Source organism: Mus caroli, unplaced genomic scaffold, assembly GCF_978045245.1.
Source record: "Mus caroli unplaced genomic scaffold, Mus_caroli_1 scaffold_12, whole genome shotgun sequence".
NCBI lineage: Eukaryota > Metazoa > Chordata > Mammalia > Rodentia > Muridae > Mus > Mus caroli.
In genome coordinates, this window is record NW_028227267.1 from 70,968,226 (window position 1) to 70,991,218 (window position 22,993).

The 22,993-nt window shown below is 43.7% G+C and overlaps 1 protein-coding gene across 7 annotated transcripts in view; it reads right to left on the reverse strand.

The window, feature by feature from the left end:
* Window positions 1-22,993, reverse strand: part of Lrch1 (leucine rich repeats and calponin homology domain containing 1) — a 185,794-nt gene that overhangs the window by 73,003 nt on the left and 89,798 nt on the right. For all 7 annotated transcript variants that reach the window (XM_021181697.2, XM_085828771.1, XM_021181695.2 and 4 more), the window contains exon 3: window positions 3,853-3,979. In XM_021181697.2, coding sequence (XP_021037356.1) covers window positions 3,853-3,979 — 127 coding nt within the window. The remainder of the gene's footprint in view (window positions 1-3,852; window positions 3,980-22,993) is intronic.

Sequence of the window (22,993 nt, forward strand, 5' to 3'; positions counted from 1 at the left end):
AGGATCGGACAGAAAAAGAAGCACATTTCCAGAGATGGCTCAGCCAGTGAAACCCTTGTAAGGGCATTGAATTTGTATCTCCAGCAACTGTGTTACAAAGCTGGGCCAGAAGCAGCTGCCTGTAATCCCAGCCCTGGGAGGAGGGACAGGAACTAGAAGATTCCTGGGGCTTGCTGGTCAGCCTAGCATAGCTCAGTCAGTGAGAGATCCCACCTCAAAAAATAAGGTAGAAGTCTCAGAGTCTGGCCTCACTCAGTAGGAGTCCTTGTAGCAGGAGTATGAGGACCTGAGCCAGATCTCCAGAGTGAATCTCAAAGCCAAGTGTGGTGCTGTGTGTCTATCGTCCCCTGCACTGTGAGTGGAAGGCTAAGAGAGAACTGCTGGGGCCTGCTGTCCTGCCAGTCTTGCCGAAATACAGCATCTAGGTTCTCCAAGAGATCATGTCTCCTGGGAATACAGCAGAGAGGGACAGAGAACCCTGAACCTCCTTCTCTGGCTTCCCCATGCACGGGAACAGGCACATATGTTACGGGTACACACATAAATGCACTCCCATACCAACACTTGTGCATACACAAACACACACAGAGACACATATACAAATGGAGAACCCATTAAGGAAGATACCCAATCCAAATACATTTATAAACATGCAAACACACACACACACAAGTTCAACAAGTTCCGAAGGTTTTAATTGAGTTTAAATGAGATTTAGTCTACGCAGGGCTACAAATGCCCACAACCTGACCTGGTTCTACTGTAAGGAAACATTCAAACATGCCCATCTGTCCAGGGCCATCAAGGAGAAGGTCTCCGGCTCATCTGCAAGTTGTGGCTTGTCATGAGTTTAATAAGAAAGTCACAGCAAACTGTAATAAGGAATTCCAGAGAAAGAAATCACCATTTTCCACACCGCTGAGCTCAGTACTGGTGTGGACTTTAATCAGCCACGTTGCTCCACCCCCTTAGGTAAGTAACTACGGAACCGGTTCCAGGCTATAACATAGCAACGTGCTACCCGCCTTGCTGGGTTATTTTAAGGCTTTATGGAACGATGCAGGTAAATAAAATAGTTAACAGTCTACTAGAAACAGATGCGCAGTACATGTCAGCCTTCGCCCTTCTTCCCACGAAGCAGCACTTAAACACACAACATCTAAGCTGCAAGATAAACCTCGAGAGATGGTAAGGAAACGATTCAGACAGGGCAAGGGGGTCTGAAAGTTCTAGACTTGATTTATCAGTAGTGACTCTAAAAGGATCAGATACAGAATTAAGATTCCATCAGTTGCCCTGCACCAGTGCCTGCATCAGATGGAAAATACACAGGGGCTGAGAAGAAGAATGGCTAGGTGTTGGTTGTCCAGGGTGTTGACCGGGTAGGCAGATGGCTGTGCAGGACAATGGCTGGGTGGGACAATGGCTGTGCTGTGTAGGGAGATGGGAGCATAGGTGTGGGGCTGGGCAGGGAGCTGCCTGTACGGGCTATGGCTGACATGGGATACTGTTTGTCTTAGGACTCTAAGGTGGTCGTGCTGCGATGGCCAGGCTAGGATGATGTTCTGCAGCCTGACTTCCTTACAAAACTAAGAAGGACAACTGCTTCTTTCTGATGGCTGAGGTGTCTGGGCTTTGTTTCTAAAGTGGACAAGAACTCTGGGTGATGTTGGTGCACACTTAGAAGTGGGTATGATTCTATTCAGAACACTCTGACGTGAAAGTGTTTGAAACAGCTTTTCCAAAACAGCCAACAAACAATGCTTCGAGTCTAGTGGGCGGAGTGATTTCCTCAGCACTCAAGCCTTAAATGGTGAGTTTTCTGAATGCTCCGGGGAGTGCCCAACTTTACTTTAAAAAAAAAAAAAAACAAATCGGTAATCTGTAGCTACAAAAACAAAAGCCTTCTGCTCAAGAATGATATCTGGCTCTCCAGGGAACTCTCTCCCCAATTGATAACTAAAAATAATTTGACATGACACGGTTACCTATAGCAACACTACTATTTTAATCAAAAATAAATAAATAAATAAAACTAAATCAAAGATAAATGAGGATGGATGGAAAATAATCTTTTTTTAGTCTTTGACCTTGAATCAAGGCTGGCCATATCACTTCTCCATGTTTAAGTAACGTCATTGGTATATTTTGCCTGCTTCACAAATAAATGTCATGCATGTTTGTTTGTTTTTATTTTTTTAGTGTGTGCGCACACCACAGACCACATGTGGAGGTCAGAGGACAACTATGGGACTCAGTTCTCTCCTTCTACCATGTGGGTCCAAGGGACTGAACTCAAGTCCTCGGTCTTGGTGACTTTTGGTGACTTGGTGACTTGGTTTTTTTACCCACTGAACCAGACCACTGCATCCCCCCCCCAAAAAAAAATGTTCTTTACCAAAAGCACACTTGCCAAGACCCAGGGAGCTACAGAACAAAATACACCAAAGCTGCACAGCTGTCACATCAAAGTGGTGGCTCAGCCCTGTTGGCACTAAGCACTAGAGTGTGGTTGGTCCTATGTGTGGTGTGTGGCCCCTGCATGACACACACAGGACTTGGTAGGAAAGGCTTAGTACAAACACTAGGATACAAACAGTGCCACCTGGATAGTTTTCTCTCGTATACACACTGGGGGGTCATAAGTTTGACCTATCTAGAGTTAAATATAATTTATAGCAAGGACTTACTTTCTTTTGTTTCTTTGAACTGTTTAAACATAGCCATACCACATTTAAACCTCATTGTTTGTGTGTCTTGGATGTCTACTGAACAGTGCTATGGATGAGGGTGTTACAGCTCAAGCTGTCATCAAACAGTGAAACTTCTACAACACGCTGGCACTCTGACACCCTGTAACTTGCAGGCCCGAGGGAGATCAGTCTGTGGCTGTAAGGTGTAGGACAGGAGCTGGCAACAACACAGGAGACCCCAGCAAAGATCAGCTCACAAACTTTATATGCCCCAGTACAGGGGAACGCCAGGGCCAAAAAGTGGGAGTGGGTGGGTAGGGGAGTGGGGGGGGGAGGGTATGGGGGACTTTTGGGATAGCATTGGAAATGTAAATGAGGAAAATACCTAACAAAAAAACATAAAAGATCAGCTCACTACAAAAGAAACACACAGCTTGTGTCCAGAACTGGAGACAGTTTTGTCCTGGACATGCCTAACTCCTTACAGGATCCTAGAACCCTGCTTCCAGGCAGGCATGGTGCAGGAGGAGCTGAGAGTTCTACATCTTCATCTGAGGCAAACCAGGAGACTGATTTCTAGGACAGGGTTTTAAAGCCCACACCCACAGTGACACACTTCCTCCAACAAGACCACACCCACTCCAACAAAGCTGCACCTCCTAATAGTGTCACTCCCTGGGCCAAGCAGATTCAAACCTCCACAGGGATCCTTTAAGGGATGGAGCCTAGCAGAAGATGATTGTAGCACTGGAGCATGCTCTTACAGGATCATACTGCTTACAAGATCGCACTAAGGACTAATGAGAGTGGACCATCATATAAGAGTAAAACTGGTCCCTCCCTCTCCTTGGCTTCCTGTCTAGCCATGTGCTCTTTCCCTCACACATTTGCTCCCACCATGATGTTATCAGCTGTGAGGAAGGAAAGCCTGCAGCAGTGGCCAAACGGATCACATGTCCTTTCAGCCTCCAAAACTGTGATCTAAAAAATCTGTTGTATAAAATTCCCAGTCTCGGGTATTTTGTTAGAGCAATGGGGGTGGGGATGGGGGAATGATCACAGACTTCTCCATTTTCCTTCTGTAACAAAGTCTTTCAGAGGACCTCTAACGGTTATAGCCGGTTAACAAACAAGAGCATCTTAGAAATCAGTAACATACCAACTCCATTAACTGTTTGAGCTGACCTATCTCTTCAGGCAGTGATCCGAGCTTGTTGTTGCTTGCGATTAAGACTTTGAGAGGCAGACCACACAGGCAGGCGGGCAGGGCAGACAGCTGATTTCGACTGTGAAGACAATACAACAAAAACACACGTAAACAGAAAGGCCACGTCCTGATGCTCCCTGGAAGCGGGTTCTCTTTTGTTGGCGAGTGCATTTCCTTTGGGTTACTGGAGATCTCTATGTAGGCCTAGCTGTCCTGGAAACCTCAATAGGCTAGGATGGTTTAAACAGTACAATCTTCTCTCTCTGCATCCACAGTGCTACAATTACAGCCCTGCAGCACCATGCTCAACTGTGAACATTTTGCAAAAATAAAAACGCCAATACTTCTGTCTAAGAAGTCACTCAAATTTTAAATTTTAAGTGGGCAAGGGGGTGGGGTAAAAAACATATAAAAAAGAATCAAGGAGTGGATAGACAAGACTGGATAACAAGTATCAAAATGCAATTTGACGACTAACTTGAGGTTTCATTTATACTGGTCAGAATGGCCAAGGTGGATAAAACAAATGACAGCGCCTGCTGGTGGGGACACAGAGCTAAGGGTACACACATCCATTGTTGTTGGGAGTATAAACTTGTATAGTTCCTAGAAAAAGCAGTGTGGCAGTGGGAACTGATCTACCACAAGAACCAGCGACACTTCTCTGGGCATATAACCAAAGGACGCCTCATCCTACCATAGAGACACTTGCTCAGCCATGTTCATTGCTGCTATGTCCATAATAGCCAGAAACTGGAAACAACCTAGATGCCCCTCAGCGGATGGACAGATAATGAAAAAGTAGTCTCTTCGTACAACAGACTATTACTTGGCTATTTTAAAAATGAAATTCACAGGTAAATGAATAGAGCTAGTAAAAATTATTCTGAATGAGAGAACCCAGGCCCAAAAGAACAACTATGGTATGCATTTGCACACATGTGGATGTTAGCTAATAAGTTTTCGGTAAGCAGAGCTACAATCCATATAGCTACAGAGGTTAGACACCGAGTAAGAGACTGGGGGAAATAGAATAGATAGTTATGGGTTGATGGGGAAGTAGAGAGAAAGGGACCATCAGGCCCCTCCTGTCAGGGCTCAGGGAACTCTGTAGAAGAGGAAGCAAAAAGATTCTAAGAGCGAGAGGAGATGGAGGAGATGGAAACACCAAGAAAACAAGGCCTTCCAGATATAACAGGGCTGACATGCATGTGAACACACAGAGATGTAGCAGGAGGCAAGAGGTCTGCACAGGGTTAAGCCAGATGGGGTCCCAGTGGTGAAAGCCGAAGTGCACACAAAGCCCCATCCCTAACCCAGAACCTATCTCCAGATGATAACTGCTTACAAAGGAAAAGATAGTTTTCTCCAATGGGACCTCACTGGATATACGAACCACTTGTAAGGGCAGGAGCTATGCCCAGCAATAGATAATATAATAGTTTTGAATGGGTTTTTTGTTCTGTTTGTCTGGGTTTTTTTTTGTTTTGTTTTGTTTTGTTTTGTTTGTGTGTGTGTGTGTGTCTGGGCATTTTTCTTTTAACCTTACAGGAAATTTGTTTGTATATTATGGTTTCCAGTTTAGGGTTTTTATGGGATTTCTCTATGTGTGGATGTGTGTGACTACGTGTGTTCTGATGCTTTGTCTTCAGTTCTTTTTGTGTCTGTACATCTGTTTGTCTGTCTGTTTTTATCTTATTATCTTTTAGAAGCCTGTTTTCTAAAGAGAGAGAAGGAGGGGAAGCAAGAAAGGATATGGACGTAGGTCCATGGAGAGGTGGTGAGCAATTGAGGGAAGGGAAGCTGTAATTAAATATATTATATATATATATAAACTATTTTGCATTTTTAAGATTTACAATGAAATATTTTTAAAAGAAATGTGTGGTTCTGAGAAAAAGGTGCAATTGGACAGAAAGATTGAACTCTGGGGTCCTGAAGCAGAGTCCGGAAAGCCAACCTTGCAGCCTGCCCGTGAGTATCTCAGCATCACTGATGGGCTGAAATGTTTCCATCAAACACGTGAGCACTGTTTAAGGAAGGGAAGATGCGGGGGCTGGAGAGATGGCTCAGTGGTTAGGAGCACTGACTGTTCTTCCAGAGGTCATGAGTTCACATCCCAGCAACATGGTGGCTCACAACCATCTGTAATGAGATCTGATGCTCTCTTCTGGTGTGTCTGAAGACAGCTACAGTGTACTTATATGTAATAAATAAATCTTAAATTTAATTTAAAAAAAAGGGAAAGGAAGATGCCACCAGGTTTGATCATTCTACTTTCTGCAGCTGACAATTCTCACCAACTCCTGTGTGTGCATTATAAATACACAAAGTGGCCCTCTGCAAGAGGCAGCTTTGCACAGTGTGGTGCCATGGGGCTCCGTGGATAGAAGAACAGAAGACAGAAGACAGAAGGACAGAAAGGACAGGAAGACAGAAGGCAAAAGGACAACTTTTTTCTCAAACCAAGAGCAACGGAAGCTCATGCCATAAATAGTCCCCAGAAGCCCAGTGCTACAGGCTACCTCTTAAATGCCCACCACCAGGCTGGGGAGATGGCTTAGCAGTTAAGAGCACTCTGCCTATTCTTCCAGAGGACCTGGGTTCAATTCCCAGCAACCACACGGCAGTTCACAATGTCTGTAACTCCACTCCCAGGGGATCTGACAGCCTCTCACAGACATACATGCAGGCAAAACACGAGTTCACATGAAATAAAAATAAATCATTAAAAGAAAAAAATAAGCCCACTAACTGCCAACAGTACCACCATGATGTACCCCCAGCTCACCACAGCCCCAAGGCAATGGGGCCTCCAGAATAGATTGGAACTTCCAAAAGAAAGCCAAAGCAAACCTTTCCTTTTTTAAAGTCGGTTATTTCATTGTTTTGTTACATTAACAGATTGTTATCTAACCAGTCTCTCCTGACAGCACGGACAGGAACCTCAGTCAGACAAGACCAAGGCAATCAATACTTCAGTGTGGTCAAAAAATAAATAAAAATAAAAATAAGTTAAGCACATTTAGAGTTTACTGGGAGATGACTTCTTTCTTTTTTCCTTCCTTCTTCCTCCTCTTCTTTCTTCTATCCTTCCTCTTCCTCTTCTTCTTCCTCCTCTTCCTCTTCCTTCTCTTCTTCCTTAATGTTTACGAGTGTTTTGTCTGAGAACATGTGCCATATAAGTACAGGTGCCCAGATAGAGCATCAGACCCCCTGGGAGTAGGATTATGAATGTTTGTAAACGGGAGCTGGAGAGATGGCTCAGCGGCTAAGAGCACTGACTGCTCTTCCAGAGGTCCTGAGTTCAATTCCCAGCAAGCACATGGTGGCTCATAACCATCTGTAATGGGATCTGATGCCCTCTTCTGGTGTGTCTGAAGACAGCTACAGTGTACTCATATAAATAGCAAATAGATAAAAAAACTTTTTAAAAAAAAAATTAATGGTTGTAAACCACCATGTGGCTTCTGAAAACTGAACTTGGGTCCTCTGGGAGAGCAGGAAGTGCTTTTGACCACTGAGCCATCTCTCCAGAACCCAAGATTTTTAATATTAACTTTCAGCATGAAAAGGAAGAAAAAGAGAGGTGCTGGGGTGGGGGGTGGGGGGGTAGGGGAGAAATGTCCCTGAGTGTAGGTGTGGTTTCTCAAAGGAGAGCCATTGTTAGCAGAGAGAGGAAAATTACAGCAATGCACAAATCAGTGGGGTTCACTCAGCTCCACACTATTACAAGAGCTGCTACACCTAAAGTCAGTCTGAGTACCTGCAAATGAGCTGAGGAAAAGAAAAAAAGAAACATAGCCTTCTACCAAAGGATGCCCGGAACCCAGAGGGCTTCAGCTGCCCGGAGCAGCCAGCCAAGTCTGATGGAGGCTTTGTTCCACTCTGCATGCAGAGCTAGACCACATCAAGTCTCCAAATTTCCCATTGTCCACGTTTAGTTTTCTAAGACAGAGAAAGAGAGTCAATTCATGAACCGTGATTGACTCTCCACATGTTCATGTCAGCCATTCATTTCAGCCTCCTCCCCGACACAGAGCCCTTTATCATACTACCACAGAGACAGAAGGGTACAGTTCTCTGACTTTCTTTCCCCAGTATCGTATAGATGAAGCCAAGGGCATGGGATTGCAACTATTAAAAACTTTCCCTGTGTTTGTGCACACACGCATTAACACGTCAATGTCACACCCTCTGTGCACGTACAATCACATCTAAAAACATCTTTAAAGTCACAGTAAGAGAGACAGATTTCTAACATATCAATATATCATTGGTAGTCCTTTAGGGGTATCCAATAAGTGGCTTTTTTATTTTCCTTTGCATACATTGCTATATTTTCCGAAATCCTTACAAGTGTTTCTCTAGTAAGAAAAGAAGCGTCATAGAACAAGGTAAGCTGGATTAGATGTTTCTCTCATGGGTGTTGCTATCTAGGCCAACTCTCTGATATGTGGTCCTCATGCTCTGTGGTGTATAGGCTATAATAGAGACCCACCTCCCTGCACATAGTAAGGGGCAGGGATCTGGTCCACCGAAAGGCAACGCTAACCTATGGGCTCAGAAAAAGCAGGTGCTGTGCTGAGCAAGAACTCAACATCACCCCTACTCCAGGTACTTGACGCCCAGCTAGCTCTATCAGTGCAAGAAACAGCACATCAGCCATTTCTCCCATGGCCCAGGTCTGCAGGAAAGCTCTCTCTACAACTGGACAGAAAGCTTTCCCATAAAGGTCCAGGAGAGAGTTAAGTGGGGAGCCTCCCAGGGGCCCTGGCTCTGGGGGACCAGGTAGCTACCTTCCAAGGTTAAAATCAAAGACTGTGACACTCTGCCCAGGCTCTTAAGACAGTGGAGGATGGAGTGGGCCCAGCCTGTCCCTCTATCCTCCCGCAGTGCTCTCCCACCTACAGGACCTGTTTAAGAAACTGGTTGGATAACAGTTCCCTTGGTATTCTGCTGGCTTTTCTCAAGCTCTGAGGAGGGCTCTACAGCCACCTCTAGGAAGAGAGCTCAGTTAGTTATTCAAAGGTGGCAAGTACATAATTCACAAGGTAATTTGTGATTATGAAATATTTATAAGTATGTAAGCCGGGCATGGGGGTACACACCTGTGACCCAGCACTTAGGAAGCCAAGGGAGAAGGAAGCCAGGGATAGACTGAGACCTGGCTCCCAAAGCAGAGTATTTTATAGACATCTTTTTCACAAGGTGAAAACTGGCCAAAAAGGATGCTAACAAGGAAATTCTCTTAGAACAAAGGCATATCTCAACTTCCTGCTGAAGAGAGGATTGGGGGATGGGAGGGATGGATATTTCTAGAAATTACTACTTTCAAACCTATGCTGAAACTGTTCCTATACTTCTGTCCAGGTCTCGCCAGCCAATCAATGCAAGCACCTAACCAGGCCAGTGACAAGACTGACTGAGTCATTATCACAGCAGTCAAAAACAACGCTGAGACGGCTCTGCTGTGCTGGTTCACTCTCCCTGGAGGTGTTTGAGGGCCAGTGCTGGCTTCAAACTGAACAGTCTAAGCTTCTGGACACCAGAGAGGTGGTTCAGTATTTTAAAGTGCCTGCTGTCCTTCCAGAGGACTGAGTTTGGCTCCCAGCACCCATGCTGGAGGACTCACAAGCACCTTTAACTCTAACTCCAGGACCACACTTTCTCTAACCTTCAAAGACATTCTCACAGACAGACAGACAGACAGACAGGCAGGCAGGCAGGCAGACACACACACACACACACACACACACTTTAGAAAAATCTAAGCTTATAAAACCATCCATGGCCTCTCTGGTGGGTCGAATGGGTTTTATACCAAAAGCTGCTTAGCCCACCTCAAGTCCATGGAGTTAACAATCTAGTTAATTAGCATGCTCGAGCAGGGGCATGTTTCCTCTTAGCCACATCAGTTCCCTCAGCATCTGTCTCATATACTTTGTCACAAGGTATTTTTGGATTATTTGCAGTTTTCATGAGAGTCAAAGGAACCACACATGGGTAACAAAGACCCAAGGTCCCCAAGGGAAACATTCATAAAAGGGAGGGGCAACTGTGTCCCTTTAGCTCCATGTCCACTGCCTATGTCAGCAGCCTTAGCTTCCTGAAGCCATTCATCTGACACTTATTTCTCTCGGGCAAGTCCCAGAGGTCCCAAGCCTCCGCTTCTCACCTGCAAGCCTACTGGCAAAAAAAAAAAAAAAAAAAAAAAAAAATGTATCCTTCATGGAAACAATGTTTAAGGATAAGGTTACACAGTGCCTGATAAGGTAAAGGCCAAAGTTCAATCTTAAATCTAACCAATGACACCTGGCTAAAAAGCTAATTTTCCTTGGTTACAAAGGAGTTGATTTGTAGTGAAAAGGGCTTCTTGAGCTGATAAACAATCACAGGTTCAAATGTGGTGCCCCAGGATTCCCTGTCCTCTCTGCAGAAGAGCCTGTGTGCCTCCTCCTGCCACTGTCCCTGCCCTGCCTGGGTAAACAGGACAGGGAGAGAGGGGAGGGACGAAGGCCTGGCTCCCACCTGGTCCTCTGATGTCACTTTTTCAGTAACTCCTCACCATAAACCAAGTTAACAGGGCTCAAAAACATCTCTTTTGTTTGTTTGTTTTGTTTTGTTTTGTTTCCTGCCAAATTCACAGGATGGATTCTCACACACCAGCACCTTGCCCTTTCTTGTTGTGGTAAATACTTAATATTAATTTGGGGGTTTCTACCCCACCTTGGATCATTCAGTTCTCTGATAAAAGACACACAAACTTTTATATTTATAACAAGCCTTAGTCACATGGGTAGACATCAACCCTCTATGGCTGTCAGTGTCTACTTCCCTATCACTAACCCCGAGGATAGGACTCGCGTGCTCCTCCTGAGACACACCTACTCTGACGGGGCAGTCCTCATGGCTAGTTTGTTGTTGTTGTTGTTGTTGTTGTTGTTCATAGCAGTTTTATGCATAATAGCCAGAAACTGGAAAGAACCCAGATGTCCATCAACTGAGAACGGATAAAGAAAATATGGTTCATTTACACAATGGAATACTACTTACTCACCTATTAAAAACAAGGACATCATGAAATTTGTAGGCAGATGGATGGAACTAGAAATATCCTGAGTGAGGTAACACAGACCCAAAAGGGTCTTTGGCAAGGGAGCTAAAGCCATCCAGTGGAAAAAAAGACAGCATGGTATGTACTCACTTATAAGTAGATATTAAACATAAAGTGCAGGATATTCACACTACAATCCGCATACCTAATTTTCTTATATGAAAATATTTCTCTGGGTCATAAAGAATTAATGCTCACTAAAGGAATGTATATTAGTCTTAAGTCCTGAAACACGTGCTATTGTTGACATGTATCTGTACTCTATCCTGTCTTTTTTTTTTAATTAGGTATTTATTTCATTTACATTTCCAATGCTATCCCAAAAGTCCCCACACCCTCCCACAACCACTCCCCCACCCACCCACTCCCACCTCTTGGCCCTGGCCTTCCACTGTACTGAGGCATAATAAGGTCTACATGACCAATGGGCCTCTTTTTCTACTGATGGCCAACCAGGCCATCTTCTGATACATAAGCATCTAGAGACACGAGCTCTGGGGGAGTACTGATAAGTTCATATTGTTGTTCCACCTATAGGGTTACAGATCCCCCCAGCTCCCTGGGTACTTCCTCCAGCTCCTCCATTGGGGGCCCTGTGATCCATCCCATAGCTGACTGTGAACATCCACTTCTGTGTTTGCTAGGCCCCGGCATAGTCTCACAAGAGACAGCTATATCTGGGTCCTTTCAGCAAAATCTTGCTAGTGTTGAAATGGTGTCAGCGTTTGGAGGCTGATTATGGGATGGATCCCCGGGTATGGCAGTCTCTAGATGGTCCATCCTTTCGTCTCAGCTCCAAACACTGTCTCTGTAGCTCCTTCCATGTGTGCCTTGCTTCCAATTCCAAGAAGGGGCAAAGTCACTTGATCTTTGGCAAGGGAGCTAAAGCCATCCAGTGGAAAAAAAGACAGCATTTTCAACAAATGGTGCTGGCACAACTGGCGGTTATCATACAGAAGAACGAGAATTGATCCATTCCGATCTCCTTGTACTAAGGTCAAATCTAAGTGAATTAAGGAACTCCACATAAAACCAGAGACACTGAAACTTATAGAGGATAAAGTGGGGAAAAGCCTCGAAGATATGGGCACAGGGGAAAAATTCCTGAATAGAACAGCAATGGTTTGTGCTGTAAGATCAAGAATCGACAAATGGGACCTCATAAAATTGCAAAGCTTCTGTAAGGCAAAAGACACCGTCAATAAGACAAAAAGGCCACCAACAGATTGGGAAAGGATCTTTACCTATCCTAAATCAGATAGGGGACTAATATCCAATATATATAAAGAACTCAAGAAGGTGGACTCCAGAAAATCAAATAACCCCATTAAAAAATGAGGCTCAGAGCTAAACAAAGAATTCTCACCTGAGGAATACCGAATGGCTGAGAAGCCCTGAAAAAATGTTCAGCATCCTTAATCATCAGGGAAATGCAAATCAAAACAACCCTGAGATTCCACTTCACACCAGTCAGAATGGCTAAGATCAAAAATTCAGGTGACAGCAGATGCTGGCGAGGATGTGGAGAAAGAGGAACACTCCTCCATTGTTGGTGGGATTGCAAGCTTATACAACCACTCTGGAAATCAGTCTGGCAGTTCCTCAAAAAATTGGGCATAGTACTACCAAAGGATCCTACAATATCTCTCCTAGGCATATATCCAGAAGATGTTCCAACTGGTAAGAAGGACACATGCTCCACTATGTTCATAGCAGCCTTATTTATAATAGCCAGAAGCTGGAAAGAAACCAGATGCCCCTCAACAGAGGAATGGATACAGAAAATGCCGTCTATTTACACAATGGAGTACTACTCCGCTATTAAAAAGAATGAATTTATGAAATTCCTAGGGAAATGGATGGACCTGGAGGGCATCATCCTGAGTGAGGTAACTCAATCACAAAAGAACTCACATGATATGTACTCACTGATAAGTGGATATTAGCCCAGAAACTTAGAATAGCCAAGATATAAGATACAATTTGCGAAACACATGAAGCTCAGGAAGAATGAAGACCAAGGTGTGGATACTTTACCCCTTCATGGCTAGTTCTTTAAGCCATGGTGTCTTCTCTCCACCATTCCCTCTTTTCCTCATCCAGAGAACTGAAGCCCCGCCTACCTCTCTTCCGCCCAGCTATAGGCTGTAGACATCTTTACTCAACCAAATGGTTTTAAACTAAGGAGCAAGGCTACATAACATCCCTTGGTGTACAAGAAAATCCTGTTCCTGAGGACAACCAACTTTGGGGGCCAGTATTTAGCATTACAATTCATAGCAAAAGACCAAACCTCAACACTTTTTTCCTAAATTAAGGGATTCACAGGACAAGATGTTTCTGATGGGTTTATTTTTAAGAGAGTATTATCTATATGTATCTTGACTGAAGAACTTATCAGTGTCCATTTTGAAGGCCTAAATTAATTACTTTTTGTTGGTTTATTTTAGAATTATTTTTCTTGAAAAATTTTTAAACCATAGACATGTAATATTCTTTATCTGATTTCACTATCAAGGAATAATACAAAATATAATTGTGTGTGTGCATGTTCTTCACTTAATAAACTGACTTAGAAATGGCTCAGAAATAATTCATAGAGAATGCTTATCAAAGATTTATCTACTATGACCTTTGTATTACTGTGCAGAATGCCTACCAATTCCGGAACCACAAGGGAGGAATTGAATCCTACCTTTGCCAAAACCTTCATTTCTATAGGTTGAGGTACACCATTTAATCTCTATGGCCTTGCTAGCTAAAAAAATGAACATAGTAAGCTCTACCATGGTCTGGTAAGATGGCTCAGCATTTAAAGGAGCTTACCACCACTACTGATAATCTGAATTGGATCTCCAGGACCAATAGCAGAAGAGAAGAAACAGACTGCAGAAAGTGGTCTTCAAAGCTCCACATATGCTAAATGACTCACACATGTGCACACATAAACAAACAAACAAACATAGAAGATATTTTAACAGATCTACCTAGTATGAGCTTCTAGATGCAAAAGTGCTTGGCCAAACACTAAACGAAAGCAAAGCCATCCATATCTTACTACTAATATGGTTTATAAGGAGAGTTAACAATAGATCAGATAAGTGCTCAGCTACTTCAACTCATTGTCCTTAATTGCTTAAAATTCCAACTGATTTTAAGCACTGACTAGCAAGGGCAAGGGAGACACCACTGGAGACCTAAAAGACATAACTACTTATTAAGTATGGAAATCATCCAGATGCCCCAAGTCAAACAGGCACATTAAAAACCTGTAGGTCAATTAGGAGAATTTTACCTAATACATTTTATACTATTAAAGAGTATAATAATTACTCGGTTTAGTAAATAAGGCTTTCCTACTCTCTAACAGGAAAAAAAAAAAAGATTAAAATAAGATTCTATGTTTCAATCAGTGAAAACATGCAAGCTAAAAATAAATAGAATCAAAGACCTGCCAAACTGGGCTCTGCCCCCAGCCAAGTCCTGTCTTTAGTCCAGACAGTCAATGAGTTTTTCCCTGCAGTCATCCACCCATTTCTTCTCTAGCAAAACAAGAACCTGGGATATACTTCTAGGTCTTCAGACAGTTATAGAAACAGTGATGTGAAATTATTTAACCTCCACAGAACTGATAAGAAAACACCTCAGGGCTGAAGAGTCACTGGACTGGTTTCAGTGTGGCCACACCAGACTTAGCCTTGGCAGCTCCCAGCAGAGAGAGAGTATAAACACCTGGACTGACTGCTGGAGGATGACTGTCTGTGCTGGGCACCTGATCTGCAAGAAGCAGCCATTGCTTTAGCTAGGACATTTCCTTTGCTGATGGAATACCTCACCTGCTGTGAGATCTGCTTGCCTTCCCTGAAAGCATCATTGCTGTGTTCTGTTTTGCATATAGCACTTACTAGTTTTCATACACACAGGGCAGTGAACAATATCCATAGAGGACCCATTCATTTTCCTGCTTCCTGCTTCCTGCTTCCTGCAAAGCTTCTTCCTTAATGACTGAGCACTTCCCCCCAGCCAGCACAGCCAGCACAGCCAGCACAGCTAGCACAGCACTCCTACCCCCAGGCCCTTCCTTCCCACAGGAATGTGTGACAATTAACTACAAAAGCTGCCTTTGAGTTACCTCGTGATAGTATGGATGCACTTTAATTTTATGCTATAAATCTAAAATCAAATAAACACTATACTTATGCCTCATTGTAGAACAAAAGAAATATATTACATAAATACTTCAATCTGAAAGTTTTGAACCCAGGGTCTCACGAGTTCTACTATTCTTCACTAACCTCAGCCCAAAAAAAGGATTTAGTTCAAGTTCAATGCATACACCCAATCTGGGAGCCCAAGTTTAAACCTCACTTTGAGAGCAATTGTGATAACTACAGCCTCACCACTCCTGTCATCTGCAATCTTAAAATGCCTTAAAACTAGAAACGCACATGATTATTTCAATTATGACTTGAACTGGGTTCTTGGAAACTATGCCAATTAATTTCATGCCCACACATGTAAAACGCATGTTTGGAGCAGGTTAGGGATTCAGTTTGAAAGGAGAACTCAACCAAAATCAGGCCCCCAGACTGAATCTTCAAAGGCAGGCCTCAGCATTCAACGCAATTCTGCAGTAGCTGCTGCACAGCCTTTCAGCTGTGCCTGCCTGTACCATATTTGGGGACTGCAACTGTACTGGTTTCCCACAATAACAGCCCATCAGTCTCCTCTTGAGTATAAATAACTCACTGCTTAAAATATTCCATATGTTTACAGCCCAACTGGGTAGCAACCACTGCTAAAAAATAACCACGGTTTGATTAGATAACGCCTCGGCCTCAGATCACTTCTCTCCTTACAACCAAGCTCGTTAAATTCAAAGAGCATGGCAGTCACTGTAAAAACTCCAGCTTGAAATGTGCTTCATTTAAAATGAAAATACATGCTTAAAATCAAGGAAGAATCTTCCAAGAAAACGTACTATACGTGAGAATGTTAATTTATCAAACACTTTCAAAACCAGCAACATAGGTTTGGGGGTTATACTGTTGTATGTGTTTGCAGGGAGGGTGTGCGTGCGTGTGTGTGTGTGTGTGTGTGTGTGTGTGTGTGTGTGTGTGTGTGTGTGTATGGTGTGTGTATGTGTGCTCGCATGTGTATGTCATCCACCCTGGGTTTTGTGACAGGTTCCTTCATTGGCCTCTAACTCGCCAAATAAGCTAGGCAGACTGGCCAGCAAATTCTTAATTCCCACCTGCTTTCTTAGTAACAGGTTTACCAAAGCTCATGGGTCATCCCTCCATGCATACACTCTGAGATTTAAGAACAGCACAAGCAACCCAGAAGATGGTGAGAGAAAGGCACAGACTTTCCGGCCGGAAGCAATAAAACGCTGCACTAGCAATAGTTAATGATTGGTCCCTGCAAAAGAGGATGAAGGAAAGGGATTGGGATAATTCTGAGATCACCAGCCGTTGTGACAGAGAAGAATAAAAACATCAAAGAAAGCGAGAAAGAAGCCAAGGTACATAAGAAATGGCCTTAGTCTTAGTTACCTTTTCACAGCTGTGGTAAAACACCACAGCCAAGGCAACACAGAGAAAACCTCCTCTGGCTTACGGTTCCAGGGGTATACTGGTCCATGACATCAGAGGGGAAGCAGCAGGCTGAACCACAAGCAGGAAACAAAGAGAGCTAGCTGGGAATTGCCTGTGGCTAATGAAACCTCAAAGCCTGCCTCCACCACCAAACCCAACCTCTACCCCCAACACACACACACACACACACACACACACACCACACCTCATCCAGCAAGGCCACACCCCCTAAGCCTTCCCAAACAGCCTCAGAAACTGGGGACCAAGTATTTAAACATAGGAGTCTACAGGGCCATCCTCATTCAAACCTCTACACTTAAGTTTGGTTCATGCTAGATTTTGAGGTGTAAATGAGACATCCAAGAGGACCAGGATGGCAGGTAAGGAAGGAAGCAAGGAATGGAGTTCAAGGGAGCCAAACAGATGGAGAATAAACTTGGGACTTGTGAGACAGGAGGTCTTAGAGGAAGCTGTAGGGACCAAAACTTTGGGAAACTCCAGCTTTAAATAAGTGCAGGAAGAGAGAATATTCAGACTTCAGAGCTGAGAAGAAAGAGGAAGAAGCAGAAAAGCCCCAGGAAAGGGTGATTAAGGAAGGGAAACGTTGCTGGCATCATTATCAAACAAAATCTCATTATTTCCCACAGCTCCTGAAGCTATGCAAATTTTTTTGCTCATGAAGTTATGCAAAGCTCCTGAAATTATGAAAGGTGTGGGGCAATGGGCTACGCACAGACAGCCTGGTTTCATGAGAGAACTCCTTCTGTCCCATGTAAGTGAATTACCACTAACAGGTCCCAGGGTTCAAGCTCTAGCCTCGACTGGAAACCAGGCTGCCTGCGAGTAGCCCATTGCCCCATAGAAAGGTATATGAACAGTTCTGCTTCCTCCCGGTCAGGACCAGGCAACATCACTCTGAACTACAACCAACTATATACTACCTGTGATAGTGTTTTTCTACAGTATATAAGCTATAGAGCCTTCCTATGGAATATCTGGAGAGCTAACTATAAAAGTTTGATGACTCTCAAGAAATAAAGAAAAGAAACTTCCTTTAGACAATGATAAAGGATTCCTGGCTAGTCCTATGGATTCTATCTAAGTTCACTGTAACCAAACACTCAATGGTCACCACAGGGAAGTTAAGCTATTTTCCAGGGTACATTCTGGCTAAAGGACACAGTGGTCTCATGGAAGACATCATCTACAAAGTGGAGAGTGCTCCTAAGTAGTTGCCTGAACTCCCTGTAGGGCTCTCATTCAACTTACTAACTCAAAGCAAGTGAACTCTCAAAGCACACAGGTCATTCTGTGATTCTGCTCCGCCACCTGCAGCCAACGGGTCCCTCACACTCCTTACAATACTTGATCTATAAGTGAAAGAATCTGTAGCCTCTGGGAAATATTTCCCCCATCTATAGCCCTGTTCAATGAGCTCACTGCTGTGCAACTCTTCCACATCGTGATAGAATTATGAACTAGTGCCAAGAATGTAGGCGACGCCAGCCCATAGGCTAAGGACCCAAGAGGAAACAAGGCAGGAGGAAGAAGCCCATTAGCACAAGCATCCTCTCCAGCTGCTTCCAGGCGGCTAGAAGTAGAGCAACCCTGCTCACTCCCACAGGACAAGGGTTCACATGAGCTGCTTTCTTCTTCTTCTTCTTCTTCTTCTTCTTCTTCTTCTTCTTCTTCTTCTTCTTCTTCTTCTTCTTCTTCTTCTACTTCTACTTCTTCTTCTTCTTCTTCTTCTTCTTCTTCTTCTTCTTCTTCTCCTTCTTCTTCATTAATTTATTTTCTTACACACCATGTTTTATTCCCCTCCCCCATCTCTCGTCCACTCTCTGAGACTGTTCCACATCCCATACCTCCTCCCCACACCTCTGTCTCCACATGGATGTCCCCAACCCTCCACCCAACCTGACCTCTAAACTTCCTGGGGCCTCCAGTCTCTTGAGGGTTAGGTGCATCATTTCTGAATGAACACAGACCCAGCAGTCCTCTACTGTATGTGTATTGGGGGCCTCATATCAGCTGGTACATGCTGCCTCTTTAGTGGTCCAGTGTTTGAGAGATCTTGGGGGTCCAGATTAATTGAGACTGCTGGTCCTCCTACAGGATCACCCTTCTCCTCAGCTTCTTTCAGCCTTTCCCTAATTCAACAACAGAGGTCAGCAGCTTCTGTCCATTGGTTGGGTGCAAATATCTGCATCTGACTCTTTCAGCTGCTTGTTGGGTCTTTCGGAGTGCGGTCATGCTAGGTACCTTTTTGTGAGCGTTCCATAGCCTCAGTAATAGTGTCAGGCCTTGGGACCTGCCCTTGAGCTGGATCCCATGTGAACCCTGGGCTGAAACAAAGTTTTCCACCCTCAGGATGTCTTGCTCAGTTATTTAATCCCAGCAACAAAAGTCTCAATAAAACACCAGCTACAAACAAAAAAGGTGCTGCAGTGGAAGAGAAGTGAGTGACTTTTAAATCTGGAGCTGACAACTTTTTTTTTTTTACACGTATATGTATTCTTTTTTCCCCACACGAATTACTCATGGAACTAATTGCACAGGCTATAAGGAAAATCTTGAACAATCTAAAGAATCTACAGACAGGAAACATAGCTTGAAATAATGAATCAAATTCAAAATACATTTTTAAAAGGTACCTTAAAGCAACTCTATAGAGGTTAAAGCTCACTGGTCAGAATGATCCCGAAAAGTAGAAACAATTTAAGCGCGATTTAAAAGAACAGTGTATAGTATGGTCTGGACAACTAACCCTCGAAAGTCATATGTGACCCCCAAAGGTCATGTGTTAAAGGCTCGGGGCATCTGGGTGGTGATCTTAGGACAGAAGAAGTTATGGGTTTTGAGAAGGTGGGTGAAGCCCTTTGGGGTACCCTTAAGTCACTTGGAGCATATTCTAGAAGAGAGGTAGACATAGCTCTGTGAGTTTGAAGTTTGAAGCAAGCCTGGTCTCAAGTTCCAAGACAGTCCTGGCTCAAAAACAAACTTTAAAAAAAAAAAAAAAAAAAAAGCATAAGGAAAAGAATGCTGGAATTTACAGTCTGAAGAATACAAGGAAGGACCTTGCTACCTTCAAATACAAAGGCTTCTTGTTTTTATACTTAGGCTGTCCCTGAAAATCTCCCTAGCAATCACTTTCAGGTTTATGAAATAGTACTACAGTGAATGGAATGTAGCGGAGATGGCACTCAAGTGCTCAAGTGCTCAGTACCACCCGTTTCTGTCACTCAGTGACTTGGGAAAAATCCCTCTTCTGCCTCACACCTACTACAAAGGCTGCCCAGGGGCTCACTGGGGGTTGTCATGACTACAAGGTGCTGCTGGAGATGAGGACAATGATTATTCCACAGACCCAAAATTTTCTTTATTATGTATATTATAGGGTAGCATTTCTTCTAGGCTCTGCCCCCACAGTTACCTGGCAAAAACCAGGTACACTTTGACTCACTATAAAAGGGGCTGTATGCCCCTTCCTCACTTCTTACCCTCTCTTACCCTCTTCACTCTCTATTGCTTCTCTCCCCATCCCCTCCAGCCTCTCTCTCCATGTGTTCATGGCCTGCCTCTAACCACCCACCTCCCATGCATGTTCTTGTGCTGGGGGGTGGGGTAGGGTGGTGGAGTGCGCTCGCTCACTGTGCACGCTCTCTCTCTCTCTCTCTCTCTCTCTCTCTCTCTCTCTCTCTCTCTCTCTCTCTGCCTTTCTCTGTCTCTACTCCCCTCCCCATGCCCTAAATAAACTCTACCCACCCTCATTGTGTGTGTGGCTGGGACCTGCACAGGTACGCCGTCCATCTCACCAAACCTCACTCTTATCAAACATATCCCTGGCTTCCTCTGCTTTTTTATAAGATACATCATTATATACATATATAATATCTGTACACACATATATGATATGCACATATATACATTTATGTGTACATACATGTATGTTCTTTTTCTCCAATCTCTCCTCTCATTCATATCACTATTTATAAGATAGTGTATTAACTGCAGGAGTTTTACAGGAAATGTAATGAGTTGATTATTGATGTAATGGCAATGTTTCACAGGGCTTTTACTGGTCTAGTTAGAAAAATGATCGCAATTTTGAGCTTGCTCATGTGGGACCTCAGAAAAAAAATAAACACTGAGAATTGCCATACGTGAAGAGAAATGTCTGCAGTGAATTCCAAATAAGCATTCCCCTTACTTCCAGAGAGCTACTCTGGGGCACAAAGATCTTCACATCCCTGGAAAGATCAGAAACAGAGCAGGAAACAAAGCCAGCGGACTCAGCCTTGCTTCTGCTGAGAGCATAATGTCGCCTTTGTATTGTAGCTTGCTTTCTCCCAATGCAAACAGTGAGCTAGAACATCTGTGATCAGGTGTGCACCATGGAAAAACCCTCCACGGAAGCCTTGCCAAGGAAGGGCTACGCTAAAAGGAATGGCATTTGATAAGAAATATCCCATTATTAATTTACTTGTGTTTGGTAGCCTGCCAGCACAAAACAAAGAGACATACATTTACACACACTTTACGCACCATTTATAAACACACCCAAAAGTTTAGGGGCCACTGCCTATATGTTCAACCATATGAGCAAATGCCTGGGAACCCTAGAAGGGCTTAGGACATATGGAGACAGCTGTGCTATGTAGCCTGCATGTCCCAGTGGCCTCTTCCACATCTACTGTTCCATGGAAAGTGTTTTCAGATTTTTTTTTTTAAGATTAATATTATTGAACTCCAAACTGGTTCACTGTGTTTTGGTGTTTCTATGTATCTGAGATTTCGTAAGATACAACATAACCATCATATACGCACATACATGTGTACATGTCCACACATGCACATATATACACACACAGATATGCAAGCACACACAAAAATACACACACAGATACAGAAGCACACATACATGCGCACACAAAAATGCTCTCACTTTCCTTTTGAATAGAGCTTCATAAAAAGGAGATTTGAATTTGTAGTAAGTGAAACAAATCTTCAAGTTCAGAGAAACAGTATCAACTTTCCAGTTTTCTAGAGAGAAGAGACACATTGGCTTCTTTAGAAATGACAGCACAAGGCAGGAGAATGATGAACGTTAATTTTTGTTTCACAACAACAACAACAACAAAAATGAAACAGCTGTGCTTTCTAAAGCTGCCCTGGCCCAGGGTCCCTCAGTAAGAGAGTGAGTGTCCAGGGGATTAAAGATTCTTTCTGAGAAGGAGCCTCAGAGGAATGTGGGAATACGGGTTATGTGACTATCAGGAAGTTGGCTCTTTTTGCACATTGTTTAGCAGCCAAAAGGGATACCGGGCAGCAGAGACAGCAGCCAAAATACATTCCTTTTCCAGTGTGATAACATCTTGTGGACCAGACAAACCTCTACACTGGCAATAGCTCCAAACCAACTCCAGCTAAGCTGAGGGAGCACGGGGTTTCTGAGAAGCAATCCAGGCCCAGCTGGTCGCGTTTCCTCTGAGAATAGGAAACCCACGCCCCCTCATCCTGGAAGCAGTCTGATTAAATGCTATAAAGAAGTTCAGTCTTTCACACCTCCCTTCTCTGAAATGAGATGCTATGCCAAAGTCTGCGTTCTAAGATTCACAACACCAACTGCTGCCAAGTCCTGTGCTCTTCTGGGCTGTTTGAGCTTCTTATGGTACTCTGACACCTTTCCAGCCGTTTAAAATAGATTTTCAGGCTTGCCTGTGTGGTGTCAGCTCTAAGTGCCTGTTGCTGTAGACCAGCAGGCTTGCCGAATCAGTTTTATTGTTCTTGGCCACGTGTCTTGGACAAAGACATTTTCAAACAGGAAGACACAGGGGGCACATACACTAAACTAACATAACCTTTGTTTGTGAACACCAGAAAGCAAAGATGAAAAGCCTCGACGATTCAAACACGGGCTACATAAACAGCAACACATCAATGTTTTCCACGAATGTTACATTTCCATCGTGTGAGAAATTCGGGAAACAGTTTCATGTTTCTAACTGCAGTTCATGGTAAAGATGTTTTCACGTGTGAATTAATCCTGCCTCTTGAGAGGACGAGAGGGTCTTTGGCACAAAGCAGCTATTTGAAAATTGCAGATTGCACCAAGAGATTCTACCAGCCAAGAACCTGGCTAGGCAGCTGCAACATGTCCCTATTCCTCCACCTCCACCACCACCACCACCATCATCATCATCATCATCACCACCATGACTGTTGTCAAATATTTATGGCTGCCTACACTGCCATAATATACAATGTTTCTCAGGGGATGGAACCAACTTTGAACGTTTGCCATAAACTCAAAGTATCTTTATATGGGATCTTTTTTCTATTTTAGAACGTACAAAATTAGCAAGTCCTGCTTATAATT